The sequence below is a fragment of the Mobula hypostoma genome, chromosome 7 (genome assembly GCF_963921235.1).
Source record: "Mobula hypostoma chromosome 7, sMobHyp1.1, whole genome shotgun sequence".
Classification (NCBI taxonomy): Eukaryota; Metazoa; Chordata; class Chondrichthyes; order Myliobatiformes; family Myliobatidae; genus Mobula; species Mobula hypostoma.
Window position 1 is genome coordinate 96,672,988 of NC_086103.1, and position 12,079 is coordinate 96,685,066.

General features: G+C 41.0%; 1 protein-coding gene across 5 annotated transcripts in view; it reads right to left on the bottom strand.

The window, feature by feature from the left end:
* The window catches only part of myo16 (myosin XVI), a 675,445-nt gene that overhangs the window by 519,841 nt on the left and 143,525 nt on the right, over nt 1–12,079 (bottom strand). For all 5 annotated transcript variants that reach the window (XM_063053735.1, XM_063053734.1, XM_063053733.1 and 2 more), the window contains one exon: nt 7,427–7,535. In XM_063053735.1, coding sequence (XP_062909805.1) covers nt 7,427–7,535 — 109 coding nt within the window. The remainder of the gene's footprint in view (nt 1–7,426; nt 7,536–12,079) is intronic.

Sequence of the window (12,079 nt, forward strand, 5' to 3'; positions counted from 1 at the left end):
TTCGTGTCATCCGCAAACTTGGAGATGCTGCATTTAATTCATTGCTACAGGTGTCTGTGGAGGCCAAGTCATTGGCTATATTTAAGGCAGAGTTTGATAGATTCTTGATTGGTCAGGGCATGACAGTTTATGGGGAGAAGGCAGGAGATTGGGGATAAGAGAGATATAGATCAACGGCTATGAAATGGCGGAGGAATCTCAATGGGCCAAATGGCCTAATTCTGCTCCTATATCTTATTTAAGTGGCATCTGGACAGGTATCTGAATGAACAAGGCATAGAGAAAATTAATACAGGCAAGTGAATGTTAGGACAGATAAGTCTCCGGGGCCTGACGGAATGTTACCCAGGCCTCTCCACGAGGTGAGGGAAGAGATTGCTGTGCCTCTGGCTAGGATCTTTATGGCTTCGTTGTCTGTGGGAATGGTACCAGAGGATTGGAGGGAGGCGTATGTTGTCCACTTATTCAAAAAAGGTAGTAGGGATAGACTGGGTAATTATTGACCAGTGAGCCTTACGTCTGTGGTGGGAAAGCTGTTGGAAAAGATTCTTAGAGAAAGGATCTATGGGCATTTAGAGAATCATGGTAAGATCAGGGACAGTCAGCATGGCTTTGTGAAGGGCAGATCGTGTCTACAAAGCCTGATAGAGTTCTTTGAGGATGTGACCAGGCATATAGATGAGGGTAGTGCAGTGGATGTGATCTATATGGATTTGGTAAGGAATTTGACAAGGTTTCACATGGTAGGCTTATTCAGAAAGTCAGAAGGCATGGGATCCAGGGAGGTTTGGCCAGGTGGATTCAGAATTGGCTTGCCTGCAGAAGGCAGAGGGTCATGGTGGAGGGAGTACTTTCGGATTGGAGGATTGTGACTAGTGGTTTCCCACAAGGATCGGTTCTGGGACCTCTACTTTTCTTGATTTTTATTAACGACCTGGATGTGGGGGTAGAATGGTGGGTTGGCAAGTTTGCAGACGACTCAAAGGTTGGTGGTGTTATAGATAGTGTAGAGGATTGTCGAAGATTGCAGAGAGACATTGATTGGTTGCAGAAGTGGGCTGAGAAGTGGCAGATGGAGTTCAACCCAGAGAAGTGTGAGGTGGTACACTTTGGAAGGACAAACTCCAAGGCAGAGTACAAAGTAAATGGCAGGATATTTAGTTGTGGAGGAGTAGAGGGTTCTGCGGGTACATGTCCACAGATCCCTGAGAATTGTCTCACAGGTAGATAGGGTAGTTAAGAAAGTTTATGGGGTGTTAGCTTTCATAAGTCCAGGGATAAAGTTTAAAAGTCGGGAGGTAATGATGCAGCTCTATAAAACTCTGGTTAGTCCACACTTGAATTACTGTATCCAGTTCTGGTCACCTCACTATAGGAGGGATGTGGAAGCATTGGAAAGGGTACAAAGGAGATTTACCAGGACGCTGCCTGGTTTAGAGAGTATAGATTATGATCAGAGATTAAGGGAGCTAGGGCTTTACTCTTTGGAGAGAAGGAGGATGAGAGGAGACATGATAGACGTATACAAGATATTAAGAGGAATAGATAGAGTGGATAGCTAGCGCCTCTTCCCCAGGGCACCACTGCTCAATACAAGGGGACATGGCTTTAAGGTAAGGGGTGGGAAGTTCAAGGGGGATATTAGAGGAAGGTTTTTTCCTCAGAGAGTGGTTGGTGTGTGGAATACACTGCCTGAGTCAGATACAGTTGTGAAATTTAAAAGACTGCTAGACAGGTATATGGAGGAATTTAAGGTAGGGGGTTATATGGGAGGCAGGGTTTGCGGATCGGCACAAGTATGTGGGCCAAAGGGCCTGTACTGTGCTGTACTATTCTATGTTCTATGTTCTATGTAATTGCAGAGAGTTAGGATTTGCAGCCCGGACAAGTTGAGATGAAATGGCTGCTTCAATGCTGTACATTCTATGTCTCTATAACATGTAGTTCTCAAAAGGGAAGGAGATTACAGATCATGAAATAACATGTAGTTTGTAGAATCAGTATGCAGAAAAATCTCATCAACTTGTGGCTTTACTGTCATTTTGATTTAGTTGTACCTTTTAAGAGATAGAAAAAGACCAAAAATCTTTAGTAAAAATGTAACCCATGTGCTGATTACGAACAAATGCCACTCCCCAAACTGAATTAAATGTTGAAAAAATCCATGCTCTCATTGTCAAATTTGTTCATTTTGAATGGGATTAAACAGCAAATTTATATGAGAAACAGACCTAAGTAAATAACTGAGAGGTACAATCTCAGATTTATGAAGGAAGCAAAGCTAGAAAAGAGGATGCTTTCATAGAGCTGAAAGACAAATTTAATCATTGTAATTATGTTAACTGTAGTAAATAATAAGCTACTTTCATTGAACAATGCTGGACAGCCAGAGTCATCTCTGTAACAAATTTATCAAGGTAAATCACACTTCCTGTCATAATACTAGGAGAAATCATTATATTTCTTCATTGCTATCCAATAAATGACAATATATCAATGTAAACACTAAGGTTCTTAGATGGCACCTTCTACAGAATTGTAATTGGTCTCTTCATAAGTGACGTAAAACCTTCGTGGACATGCAGTATGTCATTTCATAGAAACATAGAAAATAGGTGCAGAAGTAGGCCATTCGGCCCTTCGAGCCTGCACCGCCATTTATTATGATCATGGCTGATCATCCAACTTAGAACCCCACCCCAGCCTTCCCTCCATACCCCCTGACCCCCGTAGCCACAAGGGTCATATCTAACTGCCTCTTAAATATAGCCAATGAACGGGCCTCAACAGTTTCCTGTGGCAGAGAATTCCACAGATTCACCACTCTCTGTGTGAAGAAGTTTTTCCTAATCTCGGTCCTAAAAGGTTTCTCCTCTATCCCCTCTATTATTATTTCACATAATAATAATCCATAAGCTTTTTTGGTTTCGGCGGAACTAATGATTTTATGCTTGTTGCTATAGATCTTGAACAATGTTTTTTTTTGTCATCAACACATTCCCTCCCAACACAACCAGAAGCCATTATGGTTAATGAGGAAACAGATGTTAATGCTGAAAAATTGGTGCTCTGAGGTTTATCTTCTGCATGTAATGATGATGATAGTCACGCAGAACTTATGAGATTTGCTACTTTCATTGTTTCAGTAACTGTCTTCATTGCTGAAATGTGAGATTTTTACCTAATGTTGGAGAAAGGGCAATCCTGGACAGCTTGCTGCAGCCATGTTTCAAGAGTGTGAAACAAAAATGATTTGGATTTATGTCATGCTTTTACGGACTTTGAAATGTGATGCAGGACTTAACAACAAGCTAAACCTCTAAGGAAAGATGTTACAGTTGGGGCTAACCACAGCTAACCCAACTACAACAAGCCAAAGAGCTCATTCTTTTTTTTTGTCCTATCTGAACGAATCCAAAAAGCAGTGTAGGAATGCAGAAATTTGCTCCGTCAGGAAGTTGATAATGGGAGCAATTAAGGATGAGGTGAAAGGAAGACAGAACCAGAATCAGAAGTGGGGAGGGTCGGGTGGGGAAGCTGGTGGCTTGTGAATGAATGGATCCAGGAGAGAAAAGTGTGATTAAGATGTGAGTTGATGTGAAGAATAGGCAGCTTACCTGTGGCTAAGGATGTTTTAAATATCTCTGCTAGGGTGACTGAAGTGTCAGCACTGGCCTCCTACACGGTCTAAGGGAACATCTTGTCAGACCCTGGGGATTTATAATAATTACTTCAAGACAGAGAACACTCTGAAGACAGAAGACATCTATATACAGTCCATGACCTCACTGCTGCTTTTCGTCACTCCTTTTGATTCTGTGTACTTCTCCCAAGTAAATACAGCTGCAAAAAAATCCATTTAAGATTTCTTCCATCTCTTTTGGTTCCAAGCATAGATGACCACTCTGATCTTCCAGAGAACCAATTTTGTCCCTTGTTATCCTTTTTCTCTTTCTAAATCTGTAGAAGCCCTTGGAATTCACCTTGCCTTTTAGAGCAACCTCATGCATTCTCCTAGCCTTCCTGGTTTCCTTCTGAAGTGTTCTCTTGCATTTCTTATACTCTGTAAGTCCCTCATTTTCTCCTTCCTGCGTACACCTGCTATGTAACCTCTTCGTTTTCTTAATCAGGGACCTCAATAGTTCTCAAAACTCAAGGTTCCCTTAACTTCTTATCCTTGCCTTTCATTCTGACTTAAGGTTGTTACAGCCAGGGGTGGTAGTGTGGACAAGCTTCCACCACCTATTAAATGCTCCCAATGGTGTGCATCTCAAATAGCCTCTCACAGCCAAGTCCATTTCTAGGTCTTCATATGCAGTTCAGGTAGTAAGCATGCAGAACTATTCCTCCTAAAAGAAGACAGATTAAAGGCGGGTTACTGGCACCTTAAAACCAGTCATTTCAGGCAGATGGGTCTTGTCAGCCGTGGTTGGCAGCTCATCTAGGAGAAGGAAAATTCTGAACTGCCTTGCAGCTACACCAACTCATGAAGAAGGCTTTGGGAGTAATCCCCGAGGAAAAGTCCAGAGCAGAAGTTCCTAAGGCTGTACTACATTGAGTTCAAAACTGACTGGCAACTCCTGATACTATCAAATTTCGCCTCTCTCCAATATAGAATCTCAACCCCAGTACCAGACATATCCTTCTCCAGAATTATCTTGAAATTAATGGCATTTTTAGCAAAGTGTTCTGCTACACAAACTTCTGTCACCTATCCTGTCTCGTTCCCTAGTAGGAGATCTAGTATCACATTCTCTCTAGTTGGGACCTCAGGTACTGTTTGAAGAAACTTTCCTGAACAGGATTGACAACCTCCATCCCATCCAGTCCTTTTACAGTATGGTGATCCCAGTCAATATGTGGAAAGTTAAAATCACCGATCACAAAATTATGTTTCTTGCAACAATATATGATCTCTACAAGGAGTTTGAGGAGATTTAGTAAGGCACCAAAGACTCTAGCAAATTTCTACAGATAGACCATGGAGCACATTCTGATTGGCTGCATCATGTCTACTATGGAGGCACCATGCACAGAATCATGAAGGATACTAGAGGGTGCTAGACTCAGACAGCATCAGCACCGCCACATGCCTCTCCACCGCTGGTCATTTTCAAAAAGCGGTGCCTCAGGAAAGTGGCATCCTTCACTATGGTCCAAGAAATCATGAACTCTACCTCATTATTCCTCTTTTCCACTACTTGCTTATTTTCTATATTGTAACCTAATAATTTGCTCCTCCTGCAGTGTACTGCTGCCACAGATCAAATTTCACGACTTATGTCAACAGCAATAAATTTGATTCTGGTTCTGAGGGACCTGAGCAAAGGTCTGGCAGAAAACCCACCAGGGAAAGAACTAAGGAGACTCAGTATCTTGACAACAGTCTGACATTGTGAAGCAGTCTCTGTTGTAAAAGCCATCTAAGGCTTCAACATGAAGGCCTCACTATGCGAAGAATGGAGATAACCTCATCAGGAAATGAAAAGCAGTTATCAATCCTGGAAGGAGTACTCCAAAAACTTCCATAAATGTAATTCCATCCTTGTCATGAAAAGCATAATTTCTGTCTCACAGGGATATATTGAAACCAAGCTATGTTGCCAATTCTGAGGAACAAGAGTTAAGAATATCATACTGTAACTGTAAAAATAACAAGGCATCCCCAATGAATTCTAAAACTTGGTAATAAAGTGCTTCAGTCACAAATCTACATTCTTATTTTCCATAACCAGGATGAGGAAGATATCTCAAGTGTCGTTGGAGATTCCATAATTTGACTACATCCTAGAAAAGACATAAGATTGATTTTGTTAACAGCAGAAACGGTGCATTGGGAAAGTCATCATCAGCTTCCTTCCCAGACATCTCCAAGTGGCAGAGCAGCTGTGCCTTGAATAACAGCACGCATTTCTTTCACCTTGTGGGCATTCATAAACAATGAACTTCATTGATGCTGACTAGTTCTTCCATTGCAATTGCTAATGGGTAACATCAGTTCAATTATGACATAATTGAAATCTGCTCACATTTTGTGATTAACTCAACTCAAATTTAAAGTGTCTATTACATAAAAATCCATTAAGGAGGATCAATATTGAGGAATCAAATAAACTGTGCAATGAAGGGATGACAGTATGAGCCATGGTGGTTCATTTGCAGATTTTAAAATTAGTCTTATACAATGGCTTTAAGGCTTTGGCATTTGCATAGGACATATTAATGCTTTGTAAAGGAGTTTGCTCTGTACAAATTGCTTGCTACATTTCCTAGGATTTAGACATTTCTGGATATCTTGATTTCTTGAAAGGAATTTCTTTCTTTTTTCTCATAAGCCTACATGTGCAAATATAGTTTACCATAGTGAGTTTTGAAAATAAATGTTAAATATTTAAATCTTAAAAACTTTTTATTTTTGGGTGGTAATGCAACTTTGAGGTCTGCCACATTTTGGAAAATGAATTAAGTCAATTAGGTCAAGAAAGATTTAAAAATACAGTGTATTCTAGTTAATTAAGCCACATTGGGACCAATATATTTTACCCAATCAGCTGAAGTTTCATGGAAATATTTTAAAAGGTATAACAAGGCAAATTGCTATTTAATTGAGTAACAAGTTATGTTTTTAAATGAAATACAGTAAGTATTTAAATGAAATACAGAACAAGTTAAAACACTACCTATACTACTACAGTACTATAAAGCTCTGTATTATTTCTTAATAATTATCAGCGGAGGAACTGATCCAGAGTACTCTGTCGCGTTCTTTTGCTTGACTGTAAATGAACAAAACCAGCACAGAAACCGAGTGCAGATAATGCATTGCCGTTGTACACACTTCTGATGATTGCATCCTCCAAATCTCCATTTTCATTGTAACATTTGAGATGACTGTCAATACTTTCAAATTCTTTATAGCTGCTAACTTGTTTAAGTAGTGAAATCGTTTCATTTTCACTCCCATCATACTACTGTTACTGCGTGACCCAATAAAACTACTCTTCTTTGACCCCTTCAGCAACCAATGACCCTAGTAAAATGTTACTACCTTATGTAATCCATTTATAAACACATCTGCTTGCCAATCAGTATTGTGGGTAAATATTTACAAAACATTAACAATGGTAAGCTGGAAACATGCATACAAAACAGGGGGGGTGGGATGTAAATTCCTGAGCATAGCAGTTACTGTATTGTTTTAAATATGAAGTGGTTGGACAAAACTAATTTTACTTATTAATATTAACCCACTATTATTTATTCAGTGGTTTTCTCTCATGACTGTATTAGATTCCAAAATTACACCAGCTAAAGCAAATTTAAAAAGTAAATGGTTCACAAGCAGAAAAGAATTATTCCAAACAGAAAACTAATCTTAAGTTCTAAGTGCGTCTAGGACTTTGGCTGAATTGATGTAATAATGTACCATTATCTTCTAGATGTCGAAGTAGGATGAAACTGGTTTCTGTGCCTTCTATAGCATAATCCAATGAAATATGTCCATTAACATCTTGGAGTAAAACATTAGCTCCAGCCTGAAAAAGTAATATGAAAGAAAAATTATCAAACTACATATAACTTTATTTCTGATATGAAAATACACATAAAGTATAATCTTTTTCTTACATTAATTGTATGCACTTTTTTTTTTACAATTTCTTCTAATAAGACAGTAGTCTTGGCCTTATGCAATGGAATTTTCTTATGACAATTTCTTTGGGAATAGAAAAATATATGCAGGAAGTGTGGCTAACTGAATGCAATGCTGGGCAGCTGTACAGTAAAGATATTTTGCAACCCACAATTTTGGAAAAATCCAGACTAAGATTTTAAATAATCACTACAAGGTTTCCTTACTCTTCACTACAAATGTCTCCAGAAAGGAGGATGATATCATCTGATTTCCTAATTGCATGCTTTACTTACATCCAAACTTTTGACATTTCATTGGGAAGAGTGCAATATTTATTAATCTATTTGCAAAAAATACATTGCTTTCCATTTTATCTACCAATAACTGATGTTTTCCCACACGAATTACCACTTGTATCTAATCAATTAACTGGTTATGGTATCTTTCTGCAGATTCTTTACATCTTCCTCATAACTCTAACTCCTACCTATCTTTGGTTGGCGTTACCTTTGGTTCCTTCATTGCTGATACTAATTTGTTGTAGCTGAGGCTCATACAATTATGCATTGATTACACCCTGTCTGTCCATGTCTCTTTCATACAATCTCTCCATTTCTGCGCGATGCTTTCCACTGGAGCACAGGAGGCTGAGGGAAGACCTTTTGGCAATTTATAAAATTATGATGGGCACATACACTACATGATCATAGTCCTTCTTCTATCTCAGGGGAGACTACAATCACATAAACCTAATCAGTCCATTTAATTTCCTTGAATTGGTCCTGTTCTGGATTAATTATATTGCTTGTGTTTTCCATTATTTAAGATTTGCTTATTTAGGCAAATAACAATCACTTATTTTGTAAGACCAATTCTATCTAAACCAAATCATTCTTCAAGAAACTTTTATGTGATAAATATTTCTGAGCTGCATAAACTAAGCTTTCTTAAATTACCATTTGGAAACATATCAAAGATTATTTAATAAAGTAACATCATATAAAACAATTACATTTTAACCTGCTACCTAACTAAACTGACTTATAGTAGACAACAGGAATTCTGCAGATGCTGGAAATTCAAGCAACACACATCAAAGTTGCTGGTGAACGCAGCAGGCCAGGCAGCATCTGTAGGAAGAGGTGCAGTCGACGTTTCAGGCCGAGACCCTTCGTCAGGACTAACTGAAGGAAGAGTGAGTAAGGGATGTGAAAGTTGGAGGGGGAGGGGAGATCCAAAATGATAGGAGAAGACAGGAGGGGGAGGGGTAGAGCCAAGAGCTGGACAGGTGATAGGCAAAAGGGGATACGAGAGGATCATGGGACAGGAGGTCCGGGAAGAAAGACAAGGGGGGGGGGACCCAGAGGATGGGCAAGAGGTATATTCAGAGGGACAGAGGGAGAAAAAGGAGAGTGAGAGAAAGAATGTGTGCATAAAAATAAGTAACAGATGGGGTACGAGGGGGAGGTGGGGCCTTAGCGGAAGTTAGAGAAGTCTATGTTCATGCCATCAGGTTGGAGGCTACCCAGACGGGATATAAGGTGTTGTTCCTCCAACCTGAGTGTGGCTTCATCTTTACAATAGAGGAGGCCGTGGATAGACATGTCAGAATGGGAATGGGATGTGGAATTAAAATGTGTGGCCACTGGGAGATCCTGCTTTCTCTGGCGGACAGAGCGTAGATGTTCAGCAAAGCGGTCTCCCAGTCTGCGTTGGGTCTCGCCAATATATAAAAGGCCACATCTGGAGCACCGGACGCAGTATATCACCCCAGTCGACTCACAGGTGAAGTGTTGCCTCACCCAGAAGGACTGTTTGGGGCCCTGAATGGTGGTAAGGGAGGAAGTGTAAGGGCATGTGTAGCACTTGTTCCGCTTACATGGATAAGTGCCAGGAGGGAGATCAGTGGGGAGGGATTTATAGCAGCATACAATTTCTCCTGGAGAAACTCGGCAGGTCAGGCAGCATCTATGCAAATAAGTAAGCAGTTGACCTTTTGAGTGAAGAGTCCTGATGAGGGGGTCTTAGAGCAAAATGCCAACTGTTTTATCATTTACATAGATGCTGACTGACCTGCTGAGTTTTTACAGCACTTTGTGTGTGTTACTCTGGATTTCGAGCATCTGCAGAATTTCTTATGTTTATTAACTGATTGTGCAGACTTTGTATTCAGGACATATAAATGAATCTCGGGTCAAACCTAGAGAACAAAGCAATTTTTAAAGTGGCTAAAGTGGTGTGTGTATTTGCACTGGAAGTGTGGAGTCTATACAAAACAGGAATTCCAGTGCAATGTAGCAATTTATAATATAAATACCAAGGTAATTAACTTTACTCGAAAATCTGTGACAGATTCAAAATGTGAATTCACTCATTAAATGAAATAGTGCTGACACAACAAAACTTTTAGTTTCCAACAGGCCTTACAATCAGATCTCAGAGGGATTTTTTTTTTTAATTTACCTGCTCTGGAGTATCCATTTTGGGTGATTGTGCTTGAGTTATAAATACGGAGGCTTTGGCATGAGAAGGTTTGGAAAAGGAGGCGGCAGAGCAGTGGTAAGTTACCAGGATCACTGCCACAGCAACTGGCTCTGATGCATAGCAGGGGAGGTGGAAAGCTGCACTGTTATGAAACTCATTTGTCGTTGGGACAGAAAGTGATTCAATAGTCACAAATAAGAGTCTGAGATGGTATGTGTCCTCTCTGGTGCTGAGATCATGGGTGTCTCCAAGTGGCTGCACAAATTCTCAACCCTGAGGATGAGTAATCACTGGTTATTTTGTTCATTGGTACCAATGACAAAGGGAGAAAACTGAATGAGGTCCTTTGGATAGGATATGGGTAGTTATGCAGAATGTTAAAAAGCAAACCTACAAGAGATGTAATAGTTGGATTACTCCCAGTACAACGTGACAGTGAGGATAGGGAAGATGAATGCATCACTGAGGAGCTGGTGCAGGAAGGAGCTATTCATGTTCCTGGACCACGGGGATTTCTTCAGGGGTAGAGGTGACTTTCACAAGAGAGATGGGTTAGACCATAAGACATGGGAGCAGAATTAGGCCATTCAGCCCATCTTTCGTTCTTTCAGTCTTGGGTTGCCAAACCAGCAGAAATGGACCACTTAGTTGGAGTCTGGATTACTGGAACTAAGAAAGTTTTATTAAAGAAATAAGCAACACAGTACTCTAATCAAAAGGATATAAATGCAACAGTTTAGCAATGATAAAACACACATGTACACAGAACTAGGATAATATGATCAATCAAGCTCTATCGCCATCTAGGGGTAAATGATCAGTTTCAAGTGACGCAAACTTCAGTTCGATTTGGTTCAGTTCAGTTCACAGTAATCGCTGTTGTGCCGTTGGGGGCGGTGGGGAGAAGAGAGAGAGAGAAAGCGAATGAATATTCAAAACGGATTCCAAACAGACCTTCGATATTCTTCGCAGTTAGCTTTCGGGCGAGTCCTTTGTAATGTCTTCTGAGGTCACTGACTGTGACCCCTCCGTTCCAGATACGATCGTTCTTCTGCGGTGAACCCGGCACCCAGGCAAGGGCGGACACACACACACCGGGTTCCCGCCCGACCGTATCTTTCTACCCTGGGCGTCTATGGCTGGTCCCGCGACCAGACCTCCAAAACTCCCACAAACTTGTGGGGGCACACTGCTTCCAGGGTCTCGTTACCTCGTGGTGTTGTGTGTCTGTTGCCTTAGCGAACCTGTCCCTTTTTATCCCCCTGCTGGGGTATCGCCTGTCCATCAAACTTCAAACAGTTCAGGGTTCAAAGCCACCGGTCTCTGACAATACTCGGAACTGTGTCTCCTTTTCGTTAATCCCTCTCGTCTCTCATTAACATTTCCGAATGTTCCCCCATTGTCCTCTTATCGGCATCAATCTTCTGATAATTTGGTCTGTCGTCACACATGGCTGATCACAGATCCTACTCAACCCCACACACCTGCCTTCTCACAATACACATCAAAGTTGCTGGTGAATGCAGCAGGCCAGGCAGCATCTCTAGGAAGAGGTACAGTCGACGTTTTAGGCCGAGACCCTTCGTCAGGACTAACTGAAAGAAGAGCCAGTAAGAGATTTGAAAGTGGGAGGGGGAGGGGGAGATCCAAAATGACAGGAGAATACAGGAGGGGGAGGGATGGAGCCAAGAGCTGGACAGGTGATTGGCAGAAGAGATATGAGAGGATCATGGGACAGGAGGCCAGGGAGAAAGAAAAGGGGGGAGGGGGGGAAAAACCCAGAGGATGGGCAAGGGGTATAGTGAGAGGAACAGAGGGAGCAAAAGGAGAGAGAGAGAAAGAATGTGTGTATATAAATAAATAACGGATGGGGTACGAGGGGGAGGTGGGGCATATGTGTGTTGCTTGAATTTCCAGTATCTGCAGAATTCCTCGTGTTGTGTGCCTTCTCACAACATACTA